The 21,067-nt window shown below is 72.3% G+C and overlaps 2 protein-coding genes across 5 annotated transcripts in view; one reads left to right on the top strand and one right to left on the bottom strand.

The window, feature by feature from the left end:
- Positions 1 to 270: 270 nt before the first annotated feature.
- FAAP20 (FA core complex associated protein 20) lies at positions 271 to 2,066 on the top strand (the record flags this gene model as incomplete). The annotated part of the gene is made up of 4 exons (XM_084244040.1): positions 271 to 332; positions 438 to 576; positions 719 to 993; positions 1,928 to 2,066. The coding sequence occupies 4 exons, from the start codon at positions 271 to 273 to the stop codon at positions 1,998 to 2,000; spliced, it is 549 nt and encodes a 182-aa protein (XP_084100166.1). The 3' UTR covers positions 2,001 to 2,066.
- Positions 2,067 to 3,793: 1,727 nt separating this feature from the next.
- The window catches only part of PRKCZ (protein kinase C zeta), a gene marked incomplete at its 5' end in the record, with an annotated part of 35,968 nt that continues 18,694 nt past the window's right edge, over positions 3,794 to 21,067 (bottom strand). The window contains 14 exons of one of the 4 annotated variants that reach the window (XM_084241651.1): positions 3,794 to 4,102; positions 4,192 to 4,307; positions 5,274 to 5,363; positions 5,442 to 5,521; positions 5,608 to 5,727; positions 6,051 to 6,138; positions 6,219 to 6,354; positions 7,056 to 7,142; positions 10,862 to 10,959; positions 11,785 to 11,973; positions 12,384 to 12,436; positions 12,785 to 12,866; positions 13,051 to 13,182; positions 14,874 to 14,959. In XM_084241651.1, coding sequence (XP_084097777.1) covers positions 4,015 to 4,102; positions 4,192 to 4,307; positions 5,274 to 5,363; positions 5,442 to 5,521; positions 5,608 to 5,727; positions 6,051 to 6,138; positions 6,219 to 6,354; positions 7,056 to 7,142; positions 10,862 to 10,959; positions 11,785 to 11,973; positions 12,384 to 12,436; positions 12,785 to 12,866; positions 13,051 to 13,182; positions 14,874 to 14,959 — 1,445 coding nt within the window. In that variant the 3' untranslated portion in view covers positions 3,794 to 4,014. Of the gene's footprint in view, positions 4,103 to 4,191; positions 4,308 to 5,273; positions 5,364 to 5,441; positions 5,522 to 5,607; positions 5,728 to 6,050; positions 6,139 to 6,218; positions 6,355 to 7,055; positions 7,143 to 10,861; positions 10,960 to 11,784; positions 11,974 to 12,383; positions 12,437 to 12,784; positions 12,996 to 13,050; positions 13,183 to 14,873; positions 14,960 to 21,067 lie in introns of those variants that run through there. The other 3 variants (XM_084241652.1, XM_084241653.1, XM_084241654.1) reach the window with 3 other exon arrangements.

Genomic DNA, 21,067 nt, shown 5'->3' with positions numbered 1-21,067 from the left:
GCCGGGCTGAGGGCCCACGTGGGCTGGGGGTCCCGCCCGGGCCGGGCCGGGCCGGGGCGGGGCCTGAGCCAGGGGCGGGGCGTGCGTGCGGGGCGGGGCCTGAGCACGGGGGCGGGGCGGGCCGTGCGTGCGGGGCGGGGCCTGAGCACAGGGGCGGGCCTGCGTGCGGGGGCGGGGCCTGAGCACAGGGGCGGGGCGGGGCGGGGCCGCGCGCTCACTTCCGCCGGCTCGGCCGTGGAGGCGGCCATGTTGGCGACCATGGAGGCGGCCATGGAGGCGGCGCGGAGGCCGCGGCTGAGGCTGAGCCGGCGGAGGCCGCCCCCGCGGGACGGGTGAGGCGGGCGGGGCGGCGGGGGTCCCAGCCTTCCCGCTCCGCACCCCGCGGCCCTCGGGCCCCCCGCCCGCCCGCCCGCCCCGCTGACCCGCGCCGCCCCCAGGGCCCCCGACGGCCGCCCCCGCCCGCTGCCGGAGCCCGACGGCGGGAGCGCGGGGCCGTGGGCGCTGCTGCTGCGCGCGGTGCGGGCGGACCCGAGCCCCGACGGGGAGGCGCCGCCGCTGCCCGCCTTCCCCGCGCAGGTGCGCGCCGGCCGGGGGGGGGTCGGGGCGGGGGCGGGGGGGTCGGGGCGGGGGCGGGGGCGGGGGCGGGGGCGGGGCGGGCCCGGGTTGGGGGGGCGGGGCTGGGGCGCCTCGGCTGCTCGGCCCACGCCCCGTGTCGCAGGAGCCCCGGCGCGACCCCCCGCGCGCCCCGACCCCCGAGACCTTCGCGGCGGGAGGCGAGACCTTCTCCTGGACGCCGCTCCCGCCCCCCCCCGCGCGGGGCCGCCGCCGCTCGTACCGGGTGCTCCGCGCGGCCCCGGGGCGCCCGGGGGCCCCCGCGCCACCCCGCCCCGAGCCCGGGCCGCGCGGGGGCCCCAGCGCCGAGGAGCCGCGCGCCGGGGAGGCGGCACCTGCGCTGCGGAGCTGCCCCCTGTGCCAGGCCGACTTCGCCCCCGGGTGAGCGCCCCGGGGCCCCCCCGCCCCCCTCACACCCCCCCCTGCCGCCCCCGACCCCAGGCCCAGCCCCTTGAAACCGCGTCAGTTTTAGGGACCCGAGCGGGCCTTTGACCCTTGAGAGCAGCATCTCCCCAGGGAGAGTTGGGGAGCCCGGTGACCCCCGCGGGGCCTGGGGGTGCAGGGCTGTGGGTTCAGGGTCCACCGCGCCGGCCCCTCGGGACTGCCCCGCCCGGGCTGCAGCGGTGGCGGGGCAGGACCCTCCCCGGTGGGTGCGGGATTTAACTGGGGGGGGGGCACAGCTGGCAGGTGGCGAGCCCCCCACAGGGAGGGCAGCGCCGTCCAGCTTGGGCTCCGTCACGCAGGATCCTGGAAAGGTGTGGCCAGCGGAGCGGCCGAGACAGCCACCTTGGCGGGGCAGGGCCTGGGCGGGCCTGGCGAGCGGCTCTCCTCTCGGCCTCGGCCAGCCTCTGCGCGCCCCGGAGGCCCTCTGGGTCAGACCCGCTGCGCCCCCCGCCGGCACCCTGGGCTCGGCCTGGTGTGGGGTGCTGGGTGGGCGAGAGGGAGCACAGCGTCTGGTGGCGGTGGCGGCACCCCTGCTTCGCAGGTGGGCCTGGGGAGAGCTGGCGGCCAGGCCACGGGGGCCCTGTGCTGCCCTGTGGCTGGGGGGACCCCCTGGCTCCGGCATCAGCACAGCGGGGAGCCTTGGGCTTGCAACTGAGCAGGTGCCCGGCGTGGGCTGTGCTGGCCACTGTGCAGGGGTACTGGGGACCCAATTCCGGGGGACCTGCCCTCTGGCGGCCTGGAGGCTGTTGGGGGGCCTCTCTGGGCCTCCCATCCTGTCATGGCCGGGGGTGCGGGCAGGGGATGCAGGAGGTGCTGGCATGGGTGTGGCCGACATGCTTCTCCTGGGTGACTGGCTCTCCTCTCCCCGCAGGCTGACCCCGCTGGAGGTGGACAGCCACCTGGCCCAGTGCCTGGCGGAGAGCACAGAGGACGTGGTGTGGTGAGCAGCTGGCGCCTGGGCTGCGCCCATCAGCGGAGAGACCGGAGCAGCACAACACAGGCGTCGGAGCCCCGTCCCCCGCGGTGCTGCGCAGGCCGCCACGAGCTGGGTGGACAGAGCTACTGGTCAGCGCCTGGCCGGGGGAGCAGACAGCTGAGTGAACTGGCCTTGTTCTGGACGCTGTCGTTGGGCGCGGGGCAGGGAGCATGTCCCCCACACGTGCAGTAGCTACGCCGCTCGGGAGCCCGTCTGCTGCAGGGTTGTGGTCACTGTCGGGTGCAGGTGTCCTGCTGTGGCCACCGCGTCCTCCACTGCAGGGGCTTCGAGCAGCTGCCCCTCCGGCCTAGAAGCTGCGGGTGGCCCCAGCCGCGGTGGCTCTTCCCACCGGGCGGCCCCAGGCCTGTGGTCTCACTGGGTGGTGGGGGTAGAAGGGCGGCCACGTTAACTTCCATAATTTGTCAGCGCTTTTTCTTTCAAAGATGGCCTCACACAGACAGGGGGCCCCTTGTGTCCTCCGCGGGAGAAGGGGGTCTGGGAAGGCTGCCCGCCGGGTGGATCCAGTTCCAGGGGCGTTGGGGGGTGGCAGCATTTGGGTGTGAACAGCAGCCAGAGTGTGGGCCTCTGCCCATGGTCCCCACTGGCCCCTCTGCTGGGGGATGGGGGTGGGCCCAGGAGTTCCTGCCTCTGCCCCTCAGTGTTGCTTGGACCCCGAAACTGCCCTAAACAAGTATTTTTTAAAACAACGGCTGGAAAGCGGTGCTGGTTGGAACACCTCCCTGTAACGAGCAGCAAGGCGCCGAGCGCGTCTGTGGGCGCCGGGGCCCGCGTCACCACGGGCTGCCCTCCCGCCACGGGCGGCCCTCCCGCACGGCCCCCTGGGAACAGCTCTGGACCCCGGCGCCAGCCGGCGCTCCCACGAGCCCCAGGGCAGCGCAGCGGCAGCCATCAGTGTCTTCACCTGCTCCCACGTTCCCGTCCCTCCTGCTTCAGTCGGCAGGCGCCCGTGAGGGCCGTGCAGGTGCGCCTGGGCCCCGCCTCCTGGACACGAGCAGCCAGCAGGGCCAGAAGCGTTGGCGACGTTGATGTAAACGTTCTGCCTGGGCCTGGGCCCAGATGGGCACCGGTCACTGCCCGACGCCGCAGCCTCAGGGCGCACTTGTGCCTTCCTGCGTGCTCACGCCTTCAGGGCACGCCCATGCCCAGCACCCGCCTTCAGTCTCCGAGGCAAGGCCTTCTGGCCACCGTGGGGGCTGGTAGACGCTCCCCAAGTTCCTGGGAGGCGGCTGGGCACGCGGGGCCTGGCGTCCTGAGGTCCCGAGTGAGCATGGCCGGTTGCACACGCCTGTCCCGGGGCTGCGTCGTCGTCACGCACAGGGAGGTCTGGGCCAGGTGTCCAGAGGGGCCAGCCCGGCCCAGCACGAGAGGCCTCAGCTGGGCACCTGCCCGCTCCCTGGAGCGCCTCCTGGCCGTCCGCGCGGGGCGGGGCGGGCGCCGTCCTGATGCAAGGATTTCCCGAAACGGCAGCGCGCAACACACGGGCTCACGCGGGCGGGGCTTAGCGTTTTCAGAAATATATTTTGTGAAACTCTCTGGGCGCGGGGTCTGGCGCCGCGGGCCCCTCCAGGCCGCTGCCCGCGCCTCGGGCTCCGGCGGCTGCGCTCGTGCGGCCGGGAAATGCGCGTGAAATATCGACAACGGGAACTTACCACGACTTAGAAAACGGTCCAGGTTTGTAAAAATCCCGGGGCGCGGCTCCCAAGGAAGCGTCGGACAGGGAGCGCCACACCAGCCGTTTATTCCCGACCGCCCCTGCGAGGTCCGTGCGGACGGCCCCGGCCGCGTCCTGGCAGCCTCCCTCCACGGGCTGCCGGCCCGCCCTCGGCGCCAGGGCCCGCGCGGCTGCCCGGCTCTGCCGCCCGGCCCGCCGGCCTGTCCCTCCTGCGCCGGCGCCGCGGCCCGCATGCATGCGCGGTGGGGGCAGAGTTCGGGGCGCTCGCAGACGAGGCCGCGGGAGGCGCTCACACGGACTCCTCGGTGGACAGCAGCAGCGGGTTGATGTACTCGAAGCCTTCGAACTCGGACTGGTCGATCCTCTTGATGACGTCCCTGCAAGCACAGGCTCGTGTGGGTGCCCCGGGCCCCGCCGCCCGGCCCCGCCCGCCCGCCCCGGGCTCGCTGGACCCGCCCCCGCCTACTCGTCGTCCGGGGTCAGCTGCACAGGCTCGCTGGTGAACTGCGCGTCGAAGTTGTCCAGCCCGTAGTCGTCGGTGATCTGCGGCTGGAAGGGCGGCAGGGCCTGCTTCTTCTCCAGCTGCAAGGACGGCACAGTCGGGGGGTTGGGGTGCAGTGCTCAGACCCCCTCCACCCCCCAATGCCCCTTGTGTTTTTATCCCCCTCAAAACTCAGCGTCCAGGAGGAGATTCGCAGGGCCGGGGCCAGCCACGAGAGCTGGGCAACGCCGGGCGAGGCGCCCACTGTGGTCACACCCGTGGCGCCAGGCCCTCCAACGCACGCCCAGGCGTCAGGCGCCTTGTGTCTGCCGAGGGGCTGCCCAGGCACACAGTGGAACCCCAGCTGGGCGCATGGGTGCAGCCACCGGCCGCAGGTACGGGGTGCCAGGCTGTGGGCTGTGCTGCTCGGGGACTGGTGGACACCACAGCTGCTCCCCGTGCTCGGCAGCCGTCCCCAACGTTGTGCGGCTGGGACTGGCAAGGCCGTACCCTTCTCCCCACGGTCCCACCCTGGGAGGGCTGCCCCACAGAAGGCAGGCCATGGTGGCCAGAGAGCTGGCCGGTGAGGGAGTGGCCGAGGCCTCGCTGCCGGGAGGGCCGGTGAGGGAGTGGCCGAGGCCTCGCTGCCGGGAGGGCCGGAGGGGGGTGCCCGGGCCATGGCTGCCCCCTGCACGTCCTGCCGCTCTTACTCTAAAGAGCGGACTCCGGGCTTCTGCCTCAGCAGCTTGGTGCCGACCCCACACCAGAGCCGGATTGGTTTTCCTCGAGACCCCAAGCCGTGGCGCCAAAGCCCGCGGCCTTGACCTCGGTCACTGACTGTGCCCCAAGGTGGGTGACCCCCGGGAAACCCAGGCGACACCCTGCCTGGCGCAGTCAGTCCGCGGCTGCTCCGGGGCAAAAACCTCAGGGACGTGGCCAAGGCCTCCCAGGCCCCTCGCCCACGGGCCCCGGTTCTGCATTGTGGGGCTCGTCACCCCAAGGGCTTGGCGTGTGGGTGCTGCACGCGTGCCTGCAGGGTGTGCACACGCGTGTGCGCGGGGCCTTACCAGGTCCCAGTCGACGCTGCGGAAGAAGGCGTGCGACCTGATGTCCGAGAACCCGGTCTGTGGCCGGCAGCCCAGCCTCTCTTTGGGGTCCTAGGGTCAGAGGTCACGGCAGGTGGGCTGCAGCCTGGCCAGGGCAGCGGGGGCGTGGGGGGCTGCGCCCAGACTCACCTTGTTGAGGAACCCTTTCAGGACGTGGGAGGCTTTGACGGACAGGAAGCGCGGGATGCGGATGGGCTTCTCCAGGATGACTGTGGACGGGCGCTGTGAGCTCCGGCCGCCCGCCCGCCCGGCCGCCCTGCCCGCCCTGCCCTCCCGCGGGAGGGCGGCCACACACCTTGGAAAAGGTAGTCCTCTGTGTTCATGTCGGGGTTGTCGGCGATGATGTCGAAGGGGGAGCGCCCCGCCATCATCTCGAACATCAGCACGCCCAGCGCCCACCAGTCCACGCTGAACCCTGGGGAGCGCAGTCACCCGTGGCTCGAGGCGCGGCCCCCTCCACCCCGCGCCCCGCTAGGCCCCAGAAGAAGGCGGCGGCATCAGCCTCGTCCAAGGGCAGGGGGCGGCGTGTGCGCACAGCACCCCGTCCGCTCACACCCACAGAGACGGCGCCTGGCCCGGGGCCGCCTGCTCCTCGGCTAGGGTGCGGGGGCGTCTTTGTCCCGTGCTGCGCCCCCATGCTGGGCGGCGAGGCCTCCAGGGACATGGTGGGGGCCTGCACGGCACCCCCGGCCCCGCGCAGGAGCAGAGGCGCAGGGAAGCCCAACCCGCCCGGCTCACCGTATTCCTCCCCTCGCAGGATTTCTGGGGCGATGTAGTTCGGGGTGCCACAGAAGGTGCTGGTGGTGTCACCGGGACCCAGGCCTTCCTGTGGGGACAGAGCCATCTGCTGGGAGGGAGGAGCCCCAGGACCCCAGGCCAGAGGACACCCGCGGGGCGGGCGCTCACCTTGCACATGCCGTAGTCCGTCAGCTTGATGTGGCCATCCGCGTCCAGGAGCACGTTGTCCAGCTTCAGGTCCCGGTAGATGATCCCTCGCTCGTGCAAGAAGTTGAGAGCGACGCATATCTCGGCCGCGTAGAACCTGGGGGCCAGCGGGGGCCGGAGGTCTCGGCAGAGGCCCACGCAACCACCTGCGGGCGGGCGCTGGGCACACGGACGCTGCCCGGGGCCAGCCAGACCAGCCGCGGGGACAACAGGCGCGGGGGAGCGGAGGCTGGGCGACCCTGAGGGTCACACAGCACTGTGGCCAGGCACCCACACCTCGGGTGTGCACCCCAAATAACTGGAGCAGGGACTCGAGCAGAGCGGGGCACAACAGGTCAGCGAGGCTTGACCCCCAGCTGTCCCGGGTGGCAGTGGGCCGGGACAGGGACCGCATGTGTGCTCCCTGCGAAGCCCAGGTGGACCCGCCAGGCTCGGGATGCCCCCGGGGCCGTCACCTCCAGCCGGGAGGGGGTGGGCGCCAGGGCAGTTCCGCAGGGGAGGGAGGGCTCTGGGGAGCGGGCGGCTTGCGCTGCGTCTCACCACAGGTGAAAATGAAAACCGAGCGCATGTCTGGGTTTAGGGGGTCACGCTGACCGGCCACACATGCTGGCCTCTTGGGAATGAGGAAAGGGCCCTGGGCAGCAGAGGCAGGCGCTGACCACCCTGCGGGGCGGCCCAGGGCTGGGCGCTCCTCCCTGAGCAGAGCAGCTGATGCTCCGGGGCCGACAGGAGGCGACCACCCCGCCCCAGACCCTGCGGACCGGGCCTCCCGGGAGAGCCGCCCCCGCGCCCCCCCACCTGGCGTGCTCCTCCGGGAGCTTCCGCTGCCTCTGCATGTGGAACATGAGGTCGCCGCCGTTCACGTACTCTATGACCAGGAACAGCCTGCGGGGAGGGCGCTCGTGGGATGGAGGGAGGTGGTGGCCGGCACCGGGTCGGGCCGGGGTCCCCGCCTCGGGGCGGGGCCGGGCCCCGTGCGGCCAGACGCTGGCTGGTGACTCGGGGCGCTGAGCAGCCAGCTCGAGCTCGCGGCAGCCACAGGCCCAGCTCAGCCAGAGGCCGCGGGGGTGGACCTGTGCAGGCTTCCCGGGGAGGCCAAGGGCTGCGGACAGCCCGGGGGCCGGAAGGGGCGCGGCCTGTCCAGAGCCCCGACGGCTGGCCTCGCGCCTGCGTGCCCACAGGGCCGCCTCCCTCGAACGAGCTCCCGCTGTCAAAACCGAACTCCCGCTTTCCAGAAACACCCTGCTGAGGCGCCGCCTGGAGTTTTGGGTCACGGCTCCTGGGGCGTCCGGGTGCGGGGAATGGGGGAGCGGGCCTGGGGGCTCCCCGCAGGTGGCTCCTCCCCCGCCCTCACTCAGTCGCTGCCTGCAGAGGCGCTGACCCCCCGCTTTTGGAGATGATGCTGTCCTGGGTGCGGCCACGCCCACCACACGGGTGTCCGGGGACACCTTCCGCGGCCACGCTGTCCCCTCCACGGCCCGCTGGAGGCCCGCCGCCCACGGGAGCGGTTCTGTGCGCGTGGAGCTGGGCAGCGGCGGGGGCCACACCGGGCGTGTCCCGTCCCCGCACCGCCGTCAGAGGGGCGCCCCCGCGGGCTGGCGGGCTGTCCGGCCAGGTGTCGGTTAAGTCCTCGCGAGGACTTACAACCGGGCACTGGACGCCGCCGTCCGCCGGTTTTATGCCAACGCCCCAGTGTCAACGCCAGCAGCGGGACACGGTGAAACGGGCGTGGGGAGCCGCTTCCTTCCATTTCAAACCCGGACGAGGTCGCGCTGCAGAGGCTGTTAATGTTATTGCGCGCGGTCGTTGGCAAGAGCAGGGGGCCCAGCGCGGCGGCCACGTCCCCAGAGTAGCCCCCGAGGCCGCCGCCGGGCTCTGTGCTGAGGGCACGGGCTGGCTGGGCCGGGCCTCCCTGCCAGGGCTCGCGGCAGGAGGCCGGGTGCTCTGGGAGGCCCTCGCTGTCCAGAGCTCCCAAGGACAGGACAGTCGCCCGCACTTGACGGGCACGAGCCCCCGAAACGCCTCCCAGTGAGGGCCGGCGGGTCCCCATTCGCGTGGGCTGAGGAGTGCTGCCCTCTCGCGCTGCCCGGCGCCGGAGCGGGGAGCCTGGGCTCGGGGCGCTTCCTCACGTTTGAGGCAACGGGCAGGGAACGCGAGCAGAGCCGGCCCAGCCCGCGTGTCAGGACAACAACGGCTGAGGACGAGCCCACGTGCCCGCTCGGCTCCGCGCCTGCTCTTCCGGGCGCGTGACTCGGCTCGTGTTTCCCACGCGCAGTGACTCACGTTCTCGGGGGACGCAGCGGCCCCCTTGGGGCCCCGAGGGCTCCAGCCGAGGTCACGTCGCCCCAGCCCTGGCTGCGGCTCCCTCCTTTGCGGGGAGCAGGTGGGAGGTGCGGGCACTTGGGGGGCAGGCCTCGCCCGCCCAGCCCCGCTGACCACGCCGCCCTTGCGCCTCCCACGGCTGCCTCGCCCTCTCCTGCCTGCTCTTGCCCACCCCCCCGCGCCCACATCCCCAGAGGGCCCCCGCCTGCCCAGCGCGCTTGCATGTGTGTGCGGAGGGGGGCATCCCAGCAGCTCCGGGGCACTCGGTTACCCCGCTCTCCTGGGTCGGGGCGCACACTGGCCTCGCCGCTGCTCTGAGGCCCCCACAGTGCTGGTCTGGTGCCCACACCTTCAGCGCCCCACGCTCTGGGGGCCACTGGCCTCGGTGCAGCAGACCCCCGAGCGCCGCCTCAGGGCTTCGGGAGCCCCTTCCTGACCTGCCAGCGTCCCTCTGGAGCTCCCTAGCCCTGGGTGGCCCCACTCACTGGCCCTGCCCCTGCAGCTCCAGAGTCTCGCTGCAGCTCAAGGCCGGTGCGCGAGTGGGCGCGGCTCCCACAAGCACGTCCTGCTGTGGCCACAGGACTCCTCCAGCACAGCGGGGCAGCGCCCCGACCTGCAGGGTGGAGCAGAAGGGGGGCCGACACCCCGGAGCTGCCTGGCCTCCACAACCAGGGAGGCTTTCCCGGTTTCCAGCCCTCGCGCTGACCGTCCCGCCGTCGCCGGAAGAGGAGGCACCGCCTGTGTGGACGGGAGTCTCGTTCCCGTGGCAGACTGCTCCGTGCTCACGGCCCCGCGGTCTCTCCCCGCCTGAGTGTGTTCTGGGGGATCACTGCTGAGCCCTGCCATGGGGCTCGCCCCGGGAGGGTGGCTGCCGGGTGTGGGGGCAGAAACCTCCCCTTCCCAGCCCCATCCACATCCTGCCCCGCGGATCTCCCGCCGCCCGTGCGCGTGGAGCACTGGTGCGGCATCGGGCTCATGTGCCCGGGCTCTGGGGGCATCGCCTGTCCTGAGACCTGGGGCACCCGCGCTTGACGCCTCGCACAGGAACCCGCAGGGAACCCGCTCCCCGCACCCCAGGACACGGCAGGTGCACCCTCTGCTGGGCCTCAGCTTCGACAGCAAGACGTCGCCCTGCCCTGCACCGCCTGGCGCCCAACGCGCTCACTTTCTATCTGTCCCAGATGCCCGCGGAGGGGCCTGCGGCCTGGGTGCCCACGCTGGGTGTGGCACAAGCGCCCGGCGCAGACACCAGCGGCCCCGCCTCAAGGCCACAGGCAGGGGCGCCCGGCCTGTCCACCGACCACGTCTGAACATGGGCGCTGGCCGGCGGGTGTGGCCTCCCACACCTTCCGACGCCACTCTGAAAGGTGTTACGCGGGGGTGTGGGCCTCGGGCAGCTCCCTGCTCCACGGCTGCTGTACAATTAAGCGAGAAGTTCATCAAAGCAAGGGTCTTCTCAGAAACCCGTTCAGGAAGCCTGGCCGGGCGCGCCCTCTCCGGGGCCAGCGCTCGATGGCTGGCAAGGTGGGGCCGTCCGGCGGCCACAGGGGGCGCGGCGAGGGAGGGACAGCACAGCAGTGTCCGGGCAGCCGGGACCAGCCCCAGACCAGCCCACTGGGACAGCAGTGCCAGGGCACTGGAGCCGCTGACAGATCCCCCAGAGGCTGTGCTGGGGTTCAGGCAGGAGCGAGGGGGCAGCCGGCGAGCCAGGGGACAGCTGCAGAGGACCAGGCTGGACGAAGATGGGGAGCCGGCGGCCAAGTTGGCAGCCAGGGAGCAGCCCAGGCCTGGGGCAGGTGCGGCAGGGACAGGGCCCCAAGCCCAGGAGGGGGCGGCATGTGGGGTGACCTGCAGCTAAGAAGGCCGCAGCTCAGCTGGACCCCTGCCGGCCGGCAGGTCCGGAGCGTTAGGGCCCCTCAGCACCTCCCACCCCTGCTGCCCCAGCCCTGCCCCACGGCAGCATCCCATGGGCTCTGGGCCCAGTGGGTGGGGGGGCGCCTGCCTGCCCGGCCCGGGTCATATGACCCCCCAGGGGGCGCGAAGCCTGTACCGCCACTCCACTCGGGGCGACCACTCGGGCAGGGGCCTCGGGGCACTCACCTCCGCCCGCCAGGCGCTCCCGGGGCCTCGGGTGGGCGTGACCCGCTGAAGTCCCTGCCGGGCTGATGAGCCGGGAGAAACCAGCCCCAAAGCTGCACCCGGGGCCACGGCCGCCCCCGCACCCCTCAGGCCAGCGCGGCCCTCGCGCCCACGTCAGGGCCGGCAGACGCGGAGCCCCTTACCGGCTGGTCGTCTGGAAGCAGGAGTGCAGGCCGACCAGGAAGGGGCTGCTGGACGCCTGCTCGAACACGTGCTTCTCCGTCTGCACCCAGTCCACGTCCTGGAGGGAGCAGCAGCGTGAGCGCCGCCCGGGAGGGGCCCGTGCTCTGCTTCCAGGAAGACGCCCCGGGGAGCAGGGAACCCCCGCGGGAGCCGCATCGCCACCGCCACCACCAAAGCCACCACCACCAGCCGCGTGCGGGTCTCTGGGCCCCCCAGGCCCTGTCTTAGGGCCTCCCCGGCAGGCCGGTACTGTCACCCCCACTTAGAGGCCCAAGGAACAGGGTGGCGGTGAGGCAGGTCACTGCCGCCCCTCCTGCGCCTGCTGGGCGCAGGGGCAGTGCAACCTCAGGCCGTCCTCGGGGCTGGTAGGGCCGCACACTCTGGCTCTGCTTCACCCCAAGAACAGATACGGGGAGCTCACACAGGACCAGCAGCGGGCTCGGAGCTGAGGGAGAGGCTGGCGCGGGAGGGGGTGCCCAGGGCCGGACAAGCAGGCCGAGCCAGAGGCCGGTGGGTGGCCGCTGGGGGCTGGGGGGGGGAGTGACGCGGAGGGGAGGAGATGGCCCCAGCCCAGGTAGAGGTGGTGCGGGCACAGCATGGTGAATGCCGTGGGGCAGGGCTGTGTCACGTGTTGCCTCACAGAGAAGCAGGTACAGGGTACAGGCTGCGGGGGTGAGGGCCCCAGCCTGTGAGTCAGGTCCATGCCCGAGCTCCTGCTGCGGTGGCACCCTGACCCAGGGGGTGGGCCCCCGACTCAGCTCTGGGGCGCTCCTGGCCCTAAGACCATCGCTCATGCATGGACCTGACCGCAGCCCGAAACCCACGGTGTCCACTGCAGCCGGGTGCCCGCGCTGCCCGCCTATACCCCGTGCGCCCCGCCCACCTCGTCGTCGTGCACCAGCTCCTTCTTCACCACCTTCATGGCGTAGACCTGGTCGTTCTTCTTCAGCCGCACCAGGAGCACCTTGGCGTAGCTGCCGCGCCCGATGACCCTGATCAGGTCGAAGTCCTGCAGCCCCAGCCCCGGGGAGATCTTGACCCCGTCCATTCCGTCAATGACTGGCTTGAGGTCCTGGGGGACACAGAGCAGGTGGAGCGGGGTGGGGGCGCACAGGGCCCGGGGCGCCCCACCCGCACTCGGCCCCACTCCGCCGCCTGCACCCACTGGCCCGACGTGGGCATCGGCTGCACCAAGGCTGTGCCCTGCGGAGGCGCCCGCGGCCGGGGCTTCGTGGCCCGCCATGCCCGTGACCGGCAACCGCTCAGGATCGGAGGCCACGGCAGGCCCCGCGCACAGGCCAAGAGCTGCCCCTTCACCTGCTGGGCGGAAGAGGACCCTGCCCAGGCCTGACCGGCTGCATGGGCCCCGGCACAGCCCCCCACCCAGTGGGCGAGGGCGCGGCAGCCCCTAAGCTCCAGAAGCCGCGACACGGCAGAGGGCGCCACCGACAGCCCAGAGCACGGCCAGCGCAGGGCACTCACCTCAGAGTCATCTTTGATGCCGTCGTGTTTCCGGGTTGAAGAAATGTAGGCAACTGGGGAGAGAGGAGATGCCGGCTGCAGGCGCCTGGGGGGTTCTGCCGAGCGGCCAGGCTGGCCCAGCTGGACAGAGGACGTGCAACTCCTACACCCCAGACCTGCCGCTCTGAGCCCCGGGGCGGGCCGGGGGGCAGGCGTGATGCCTCCGGGGATGCGTGCCTCTCCCGCGACCGGCCTGAGACCCGGCGTCGGCCGTGAGGGGCTCTGGGTGTGGTGGAGGATGCGTGGGCTCAGGGGTGCTGGGCCGCCGGCACGGGGACAGCCCCAGGGATGGGGCCGCCGGGCAGTCCTGTCCCGCAGCGGGGCGGCCAGCCTGGCCACACGGGCGAGGGGTCGGCACCTACTTCCGTCGGTCTCCTCGGGGGCGAGGCCCACGCCGTCATCCTTGCCGTCCGCGGGAGGCTCTTGGGAAGGCATGACAGAATCCTGCAGCCGGAGGGCAGGCGCGTGGGCACACGCGGGCAGCACCAAGGGCGCCGGCCCCGTACCCTCTGCCCACTGCCCGGCGCGGGGCCGGCCTGACACCCCAGCGCAGGCGCCTTGTGAAAGGGGAGTCTGGGCGTGAGGCGCGGTAGTCCCTCCCCAGCCCGGCCCGCCCGGCCGGCCTCACCATATGCCTTCTGCAGCTCGGCGGGACGAGCACGAGGCAGCGTCTATGCACCAGCAGCCTGCAGTGGACGCAGCGGTAGCCCTGCCGCGCGAGCCCCCATATCCTTTCGCTGCACTGGCCGCAGGACGCTCTCTGCGGGGCAGGGACGGCGGTCAGCAGCGGGCCCGGGCCCCGCCCTCCGCACGCACTCGGAGCCCTGGGCAGCGCCCACTCTGCCCCTGGACGCGGTCGGGGCACCCATCACCACCACCAGGCTCGGGGCCCTGGGGTGCGGTCCTGCTCCTCGGGGCGCAAGGGGAGGCCCGGGCCGGCCCCTCGCTGCTCAGGCAGCCGTGTGCAGACAGTGCAGTGGGGCCCCTCGGGGGGGGGGAGCCCCACCCTGGGGCCCTCGGGAGCAGCCGGGGGTCCGAGCGAGAGCCCAGGACAGCCCCTGTGCTGGTTTCTTTCTTCTTTCAGCCTCTGAGCAACTTTAAACGGTCACCGGCTCATGAGGTGACCCCAGTGACGGTCACCATGTGGCTGAGGGCATCCCAGGACGAGCCGGCGCCCCTGGCGGTGACCCCAGCACCTTCCACCGAGGCACCTCCCCGCCCACCCCCCCACCCCCGTCCCCCTCGCCGGTCCCCGCAGAAGCGCATCTGTCGCGACCCCCGCTGCCTCTTAGCCCCTCGCGCCTCTAACAGGTTTGTGCCCGCAGGGTCTCGGCTGGCCGGAGGGGACAGGCCGGCTGCCAGCACCGGGGCTGGGTGGACTCGGCAGTGGGGCAGCCATGCGGTGTGGACACTGGTGTCCAGCAGCGGGGCAGGCCGTGGCAGCCACGGGCTCAGGAAACGTTTCACTGAGACAAAACCTAAAACCCGAGCTGGGACTCTCGGGGCTGGGGCAGAGCGATGTTCAGGCGCTGGGGCCCTGCTCCCGCCCCCGGCCGCTCAGGTGTTGGTCCTAGTCCCTGCCCAGCTACTGCTGCCCAAGGGCCGCGGCCTGGCTATGCGGGGTCGGCTGCAGAGCCCGGTCGAAGGGGAAACCGTCTGCTGTGCCTGTCACCAGGAGCATCTGGCCGGGCGGGGGCCGGGCAGGGCCGCGTGGGCTGTGGCCTCGGTGTGCTGCTCCCTCCGCTGTCCTTCACCTGGCTTCACGCCAGGTAGGGGCCTCTCACTTGACCCTCAACCTGCCCTTGTGCGCGGCCCTGACCATTCCTCCTGCAGATGGTGCCTCCAAGCGCCCAGTTGCAGCCGCCTCGGAGGACAGCGACATCCACGGGCACGTCCCACCCGTGGCCCCCCACGTCCATGGCGTCCAGCCCGCTGCGGCCTGCTCCGCCATCACGAGGCCGGCTCTCCTCGCCCCGCCTTCAGGGGGAAGCGGCCTCTCCCTTGCGCCCGGCACATCTGGCTGGGTGGCTGGCCAGGAGGGGCTGCCACAGCTGCCAGGGCCACAAGTCCCTCCCCGCTTTGAACCCCCGGTCTGTGGGGCTCCGTCACAGCAGCCCTGGGCACTGCACGCCCCGGGCGCCCCACTGTGCATGGAGCAGGCCCCACGGGCATCGTGGGGGACGCAGTGGGACTAAAGGTCTGGAAACGGCCAGGGGAGGCAGCAGGCAGGGCAGTGACCACAGGCCGTGGGGCCTTGGGGTCAGAAGACCCTGCCACGGGGAGCTCGGCCCGTGAGCTGCGTGGACAGGCCGGGCCTGGAGCCGAGCTCTGGAGGGTCCGACCCACAGCACTCCACGCAGCCCCCCGGCCCTGACCTGAGGCCGTGGGCCACTGCAGCCTGGAGGGCCGCCAGTGTGTCCACTGCAGGGAGCGCTGTCTGGCCATACTCACCCTGTTAAAACGCTTGGCTTGGAAGAGGTGGCCGTTGGCGCGGTACAGCTTCCTCCATCTTCTGGCTCCACGGCGGTAGATGGACTCTAGAGCAGCCGAGGAAGGTCAGAGACACAGCTCGTGGGGGCAGCTGGCCCGCCCCTCCTCCTGCAGGGGGCCTGGGTGCGCCAGGGTGGGGGGGGAGCAGGGCCCCGGGGCTGGGGCATCCTCCGAGATGGGGCGGGGCTGGGCAGGGGGCTGGCGCGGCTGCTGGGCAGCAGGACGCGTGGTGAGGTCGGGCCGCTGAGGGAGGCCCCTGCCCCAGCCTGTTGTCAGCCCTGAGCGAGGGCTCCCGCGCGGCGCCCACCGCGTCACCCAACACGCTTTCACCACACGCAGTCGACGCTGGGGCTGCCTTGCGGACCCCGACCCACTGCCCGTCCCCCTGGCCCCCTGTGGTCCCCACGCCCTGACCTGACCGGTGGGGCCCCGTCCCTCCTACAGGCCCCGCCCCTCCCGTCCCCCGAGGCCCGAACCCAGCCCCGCCTTGCGGCCCCCCAGGGCAGTGGTGTTGCTTCGAGTGGTCCTTAAAGCTGCTTCTAACTTTGCTCCCCCAAACACCCCGCGGACGTGACTGGCGGCGCCCACCGCCTCCGGAGTCCTGGGGCAGGAGTGGGAGCAGCTCCCGAGGCCGCGTGGGGCAAGCGGCACAGACACCCCGGGAAGGCCAAGAGTGGGGTCCGCGCCACCGCACAGCTTCGCCAGGGCCCCCTCCCCGCGAGCCCCAGGGGACCAACAGAGCGCGGTCTGAGATGGGGTGCAGGGCAACGCCCCATACCCCCAGCGAGAAAATCCCACTCCCTGTTGTCGGGGCGGAAGGTCAGGGACCCCCCGCATGGCCGCACCTGGGGACAGGCCCCCAAGGAGGACTCCAGGTCAAGGGGTGGCCGTGCTGGCCGGACCGGGGGCAGCGAGAGGACAGCGCCTGCAGGCCAGGAGGAGACCCCCAGAGTGACCGCCGGCCGGCCGGACCCAGCTTGGTGCCCTCAACAAACAGCGGTCAGGACGTGAGGAGTTGAGGGCGCACAGGCGGGTCCTGCCAGCGCCGGGGGAGACTCCGGGACAGGTCCTGTCACGGGGAGGAGGCTCGGGGAGGACGTCTGAGCGGGACACAGGCAGGACGAGGCGGACCCTCCGGGGCAATGAGGACAGAGACAGGGACGCGCTGGCCAAAGGGGGAACAGGACGGTGACCTTCTGACCCCGAACCTGCACACCAGGGCCGGCCCCGCGAGCCCCAAATCGGAAGGCTGTGCCCCTGACAGCTGGCGGACGGCCTGGCTGCCTTCTGGGGAGCCGGGCAGGCGCGGGCCAGGGGGCAGTGGGAGAGCGAGCCGCCCCGCGCCACGGGCCCCCCCGGCTGACCAGAGCCGCGGCCGCCCTCAGGAGGAGGGGCTTCGACAGCAGCGGGCTCTGGGCTTGACACTCAGGGCACCCCCCACCAGGCCCGCACTGGACCCCCGACGCCCCACCGCCTTGCGCCGCTGGAGGACCTGGCTTCGCAGTGCCTGCTGGCGTCTCTGGGAACGCACCACCCCCACCTCAGCTGCCAGGCCAGACCAAAGGGCTGTGGGGCGGGACCCCGGGCTCCACCCAGGCTTGGCGCCCGGGTGTCCCATGTGGCCGTGCCACGACCTGGAAAGCAGGGCCACCACGGACGCCTCGAGGACAGCAGTCCCTCCCTTGGGACACCCCCTTCACCTTGACGTGTCCTTAGGTCTGCAGGAAACCAGCAGAGCCCCCGGCCCAGGACGCGGTTCCCCCGGGGGGTCTGCAAAGTCCCGGCCGCCCGGCACAGGGCCTCTGGCTCAGAGAGCCCCCCCACATCTGAGAGCAGTGTGGGTCCCGGAGGTGCTGCGGGGCCGACCGACCCCAGGCGGCCCTGGCTCCAAGGGCTCACAGCGCATGCAGCGCGGCCACCTCAGAACCGAGCTGCAGGCCGCTGGGGGGCCCTGGGCCTCCCCTGACACCCCCGGGGGCCCCCACCCTGCCTCCTGGGCGCCCCGCTGGGGCAGTGCCCAGTGCTGTGTGGCCCTGCAAGGGGCCCGCCCAGAGGGGGTGATGGCCTCCGACCTGAAGGTGGGATCGCTTTCCTTGAAAAACCCACGCCCATGTGGCCACCGCTCCCCAGAACTTTTGGGGCTGGACTTCCCACCAGAAGTCTCCCTTGCACACCCGCCCCACCCATCTGCATCCTGAGCCCCAAATGGCCCCTTCCCACCCAGCTGGGCCTTCGCCCCCGGGCCGTGGGCTCATGGCTTTGCCCCTGGACCTCTGTCAGGGACACCCTGCCCCTGGGCCCAGGCGAAGCCACGAAGACACGTGTCTTCAGAAGGTGGGCGCCCCAGCCGGCCCCCACAGCCCCGCCCTGACAGGGGACCCTGCAGGCACAGGGTCGGAGGACAAGCCAGGTGGTGGGCATGGGGGCACAGCAGGGCCCCACCTGCACCCACGTGTACCCCCCAACAGCTGGCCACGCGTCCGCCCCACGGGGCTGGGGGCGTTCTTGGGGCGTGCCCGGGCGCCTTCGTCACCACGTGGCTCACGTGGCGGGAGCCACGGCGGACGACGGTGGAGAAGCGGCAGCTCCTGGCAGCTCCTGGAGCGTGGGCTGCTTCTCTTATCCTCCCAACGCCCCGTACCACGCTCTCTGCTTGTCTTTGAAATTCTATAATTAGGGCGCTGCAGGGATGGCAGCCGACGCGGTTTCCATGGCGCCCAGCATGCTGGAGGCCCTGACGACGGAGGCATCATCTAAAGGCCGCTGCTCAGAACAACCACGGCGCGCCCTGCAGCTCTGGGCCGGGCGCACGGGGCACCGGGAGCCCACGGAGGCGACCCGGACCCTCTCCGGCCCCCATGGCAAGCCCCATGCCAGGCCCCATGGCCGCTCGGCCCGCAGTGTCCCATCCCGGCCCAGACCATGTGGCCGGCCCGCAGCCCGCAGAGGCCGACCCGGACACGTGAGACCGCCCTCAGGAAACGGCCCCAGACGCCGCGACGGCCTGGGTCCAGCAGTCCACAGCGGGGGGGGGGCCTGGGTGCGGGCGCGCGTCGCTCGGGGCTGCTCGCTGGACAGTGGAACTCGGGCAGGGCAGGGCGGGAGTGCAGAGGGCACCAGCAGGCAGGGGGAAGAGCGAGGGGTGAGGAGGGGGGCACACACCATCGCCTGCGGGGCTCAGAGTGGACGCCTGACCCCAGGCCGCGGAGGAGCAGGCCGGGCTCAGCTCACCCGGGAAACAGCAGGACCTGAGGGGCACCTTCCGAGGCGGCTCGGGCGCAGACGCGGAGCTCGCGCGGGGATGGCGGTGACAGGACATGGAGGAGGGAAGGCGGGAAGGGGCGGGACCGGGCGCAGACACCTGAGCTCGCCCACCCGTTCACCCTAAACCAAGGGCACGACGCTCCAGGGAAGCCTGGTTGTTGACCGGACTGGATGCGAGGCCAGCGGCTGCTCAGGAGACTTCGCAGCAGGCCCGAGGGGGAGGCCGGCGCGGGTGGGGCGCGGCTGGCCAGCGCAGACTGAGGGCCCAGGCCCCGCGGGCCAGGAGGCCAGCCCAGAGGGCCAGCGCGTTTCTCCACGCGCAGAAGACAGACCACGGGGGCGGCGCCACTTCAACGAGCAGCAAGCGCAAGCTCCCGGGAAGGGCCCTCACCGTGGCCGCAAGCCGCACCCTCACTCACTGGGGCTGTGGGGTTCCTGGGCAGCGTCGGGCCCAAAGAGGCACTTGAAGGGGCGCAGATGCGCGTCGCGCAGGGCCGGGGCCAGCGTGTCGGGCAGCCAGGCAGGTGCTCAGCCCTGTCAGGGACACCCCGCCCCTGGGCCCGGGGCCCAGCGCCCACACAGCCCCGGCATGGAGGAGCGCCCTGGGGTGGGGCTTCCTGGTGCAGGCACAGGGCACGGCGGGGGCCAGAGAGCAGGGCCAGGGGCGTCCCCAGCAGCAGGGTGTGGGCACGCAGGGGTGGGGGGTGCCGGGTGTGGGGGACATGGGGGTGGAGCGCCCACCAAGTAGAGAGTGAATCACTCTGGGCTCAGGCGCCCTCCCCGGATCCAGCCTGGTGGGTGTCCCTGTACGCTGAGCCCACGGTGGCCCGGGTGTGGCGAGCTTGGGGGGCGGTTGGCCTGGTGGCTGCAGCCCTGACCGGGCAGGGAGAGGGAGAGGACCTAGTCACTGCCGCGGGAGCCTGGAATGCAGACTGGGAGACACAGTGTGAGGGGAGGGGTGGCAGGCACAGGCCCCCCCCGCGCCCCACCCATGCCCCAGGCCCCTGTGCAGCCTCTCCCCGTGCCTGTTGCTGGCCCAGACGCCGCCCGTGATGAATGCACGAGATGGACAAAGCGCCAAGGTCCAGGATCTCCGCCTCGCCTTGTCCTAGAAGGGACCCCGAAGGCGAACTGTGGGTCCACCCCCCACTGCAGGAGCTTCCTGGACGGGGCTCCTCGTGTATTTTTAATAAGGTAATTGTTTTCCCACGTCACTGCAACTTTTGGGCAGTATCTGACGCCCCTGGGATCCCCGCGCCCCCCCCCACCTGCCTGCGTCCATCCCCACCATCCCCGGACAGGACTCCCCGAGGAGGCGGTGGGGCCAGGGGTCGTGGTGCAGCTGAGCAGGGGATCCGCAGCCAGCTATGAGGGGGAGACTTGAGAACCAGGGGGCCGGGCGGCCACTGCCCGATGGGCTCCCTCTCGGCTGCTTTTCTGAAATAAAGAGGCGAACAGGACGGACACTTGCGGGAGTGGACAGTTGCCCCAAACAACAAGAGCAATGGAAAACCCGCCTAAGACTGGCTGGCCGGGGCAGGGCAGGGTCTGGCTGCTGGGACACCCTGCCCCCGAGGAAAGGTGGCCTCTGTGTCCAGCGGGGCGCGAGGGGCCAGCGGGGCAGGCCAGCAAGACGTCCCCTTTGCCGTCGGCCAGCGTGGCCCTGGTCTGCGCTGCAGCTAGGCAGGGGTCCGTGTCTGCCAGGAGTCCCTGTGCCTGCTGCCCCCGCTGCGAGCCCAGTGGCCACCAAGTGTCTCGCCGCCCAGCAGGTGTCTGCTCCGGGCCTGCCGTCTCGGCCTGTCTGCCAGTATCCTCCCCTAGACGAGTCCCCAGCGGCAGCCACCGCGTGGCCACCACCGCCTGCTGCGCGTGGGAGGCTGTTCCCGAAGAGGAACACTCCGGCCGGTGCCGGGAGGCGTGCCCTCGCAGGGGACGGACGGCAGGGCCGGGGGCCGGCAGGGCAGCGCCCACGTGGGCTCCGAGTCAGTCTGGCTCCCGAGGCCATCCTGGCCCTTCACCTGGCCCTGAGGCTGCCTGCCCCCTGGTCCTGCCCCAGCGGGAAGCAGGAGGGAGGGAGGCGGGAGAGGCCGCGGGTTGCATCGGGGCCCCCAAGGGGACCCGGGCTTCCACGCAGTCAAGGGCAGAGAGAGAAAGGGGCTGGGGCGCCGGCCAGCTCCCGGGGACCCGGGGCACTGGGGAGGGGGAGAGAAGGGGACGCCGCCGGCTGCTGGTTGAGGCCCCGCGGGTGCGCCCGGTGGCCTTCCCGAGCCACCCCCAGTCAAACGGGAGCTGCCTGGCAGGGGGCCCTGGTGGTGAGGGGGGGGCGGGGGGGGCACCAACGTCGACGCCCCCAAGCAGTCAAGGAAAATGTCTTTCCAGATTTCTCTGCTCCTGTCCAGTAATCTGACTTCCGGGGCCAGGGCCGCGGCGCGCAGCCTAACTGGAGCAGGAACTGGGTCACGGCGCCCGCGCCGCTCACTCCTCGGCGGCTCTCAGAAGGCACAGCCGAGGGGGAAGCCAGGTGTCCAGGCCCTGCGCCCGCCCCCAGCCTTGGGACACCTGGAGTGCCCCGCCCGGCCCTCCCCGGCCCGGCCCCCTGCTCGGCCCCACCTCGCAGGCCGCTCACCCCGCCCGCCCCCGCGGTTGACCTGGGCTCCGCCAGCCGGACACCCGCGTCCGTGACAACTTGCACCTGGAATGGCCGTCCACCCTCGGGGGTCAGGCGCCCGCGTGAGCCCCGCCTGCCAGCACCCGTCCGGGCTGGGCCGCCTCGCCGGCGGGGGGCTGAGCACACAGGGGCAAGGGCCCTGCTGCACAGGGGGCCCCTCACCTCCAGCTGCGGGGTCCCCGGATCGGTCCCCGTGAATGGGGAGCCTTCGTCCCGGAGCGGG

The sequence above is a fragment of the Talpa europaea genome (assembly GCF_964194135.1).
Source record: "Talpa europaea genome assembly, chromosome: 9".
NCBI lineage: Eukaryota > Metazoa > Chordata > Mammalia > Eulipotyphla > Talpidae > Talpa > Talpa europaea.
This window is presented reverse-complemented; position numbering and strand designations above follow the sequence as displayed.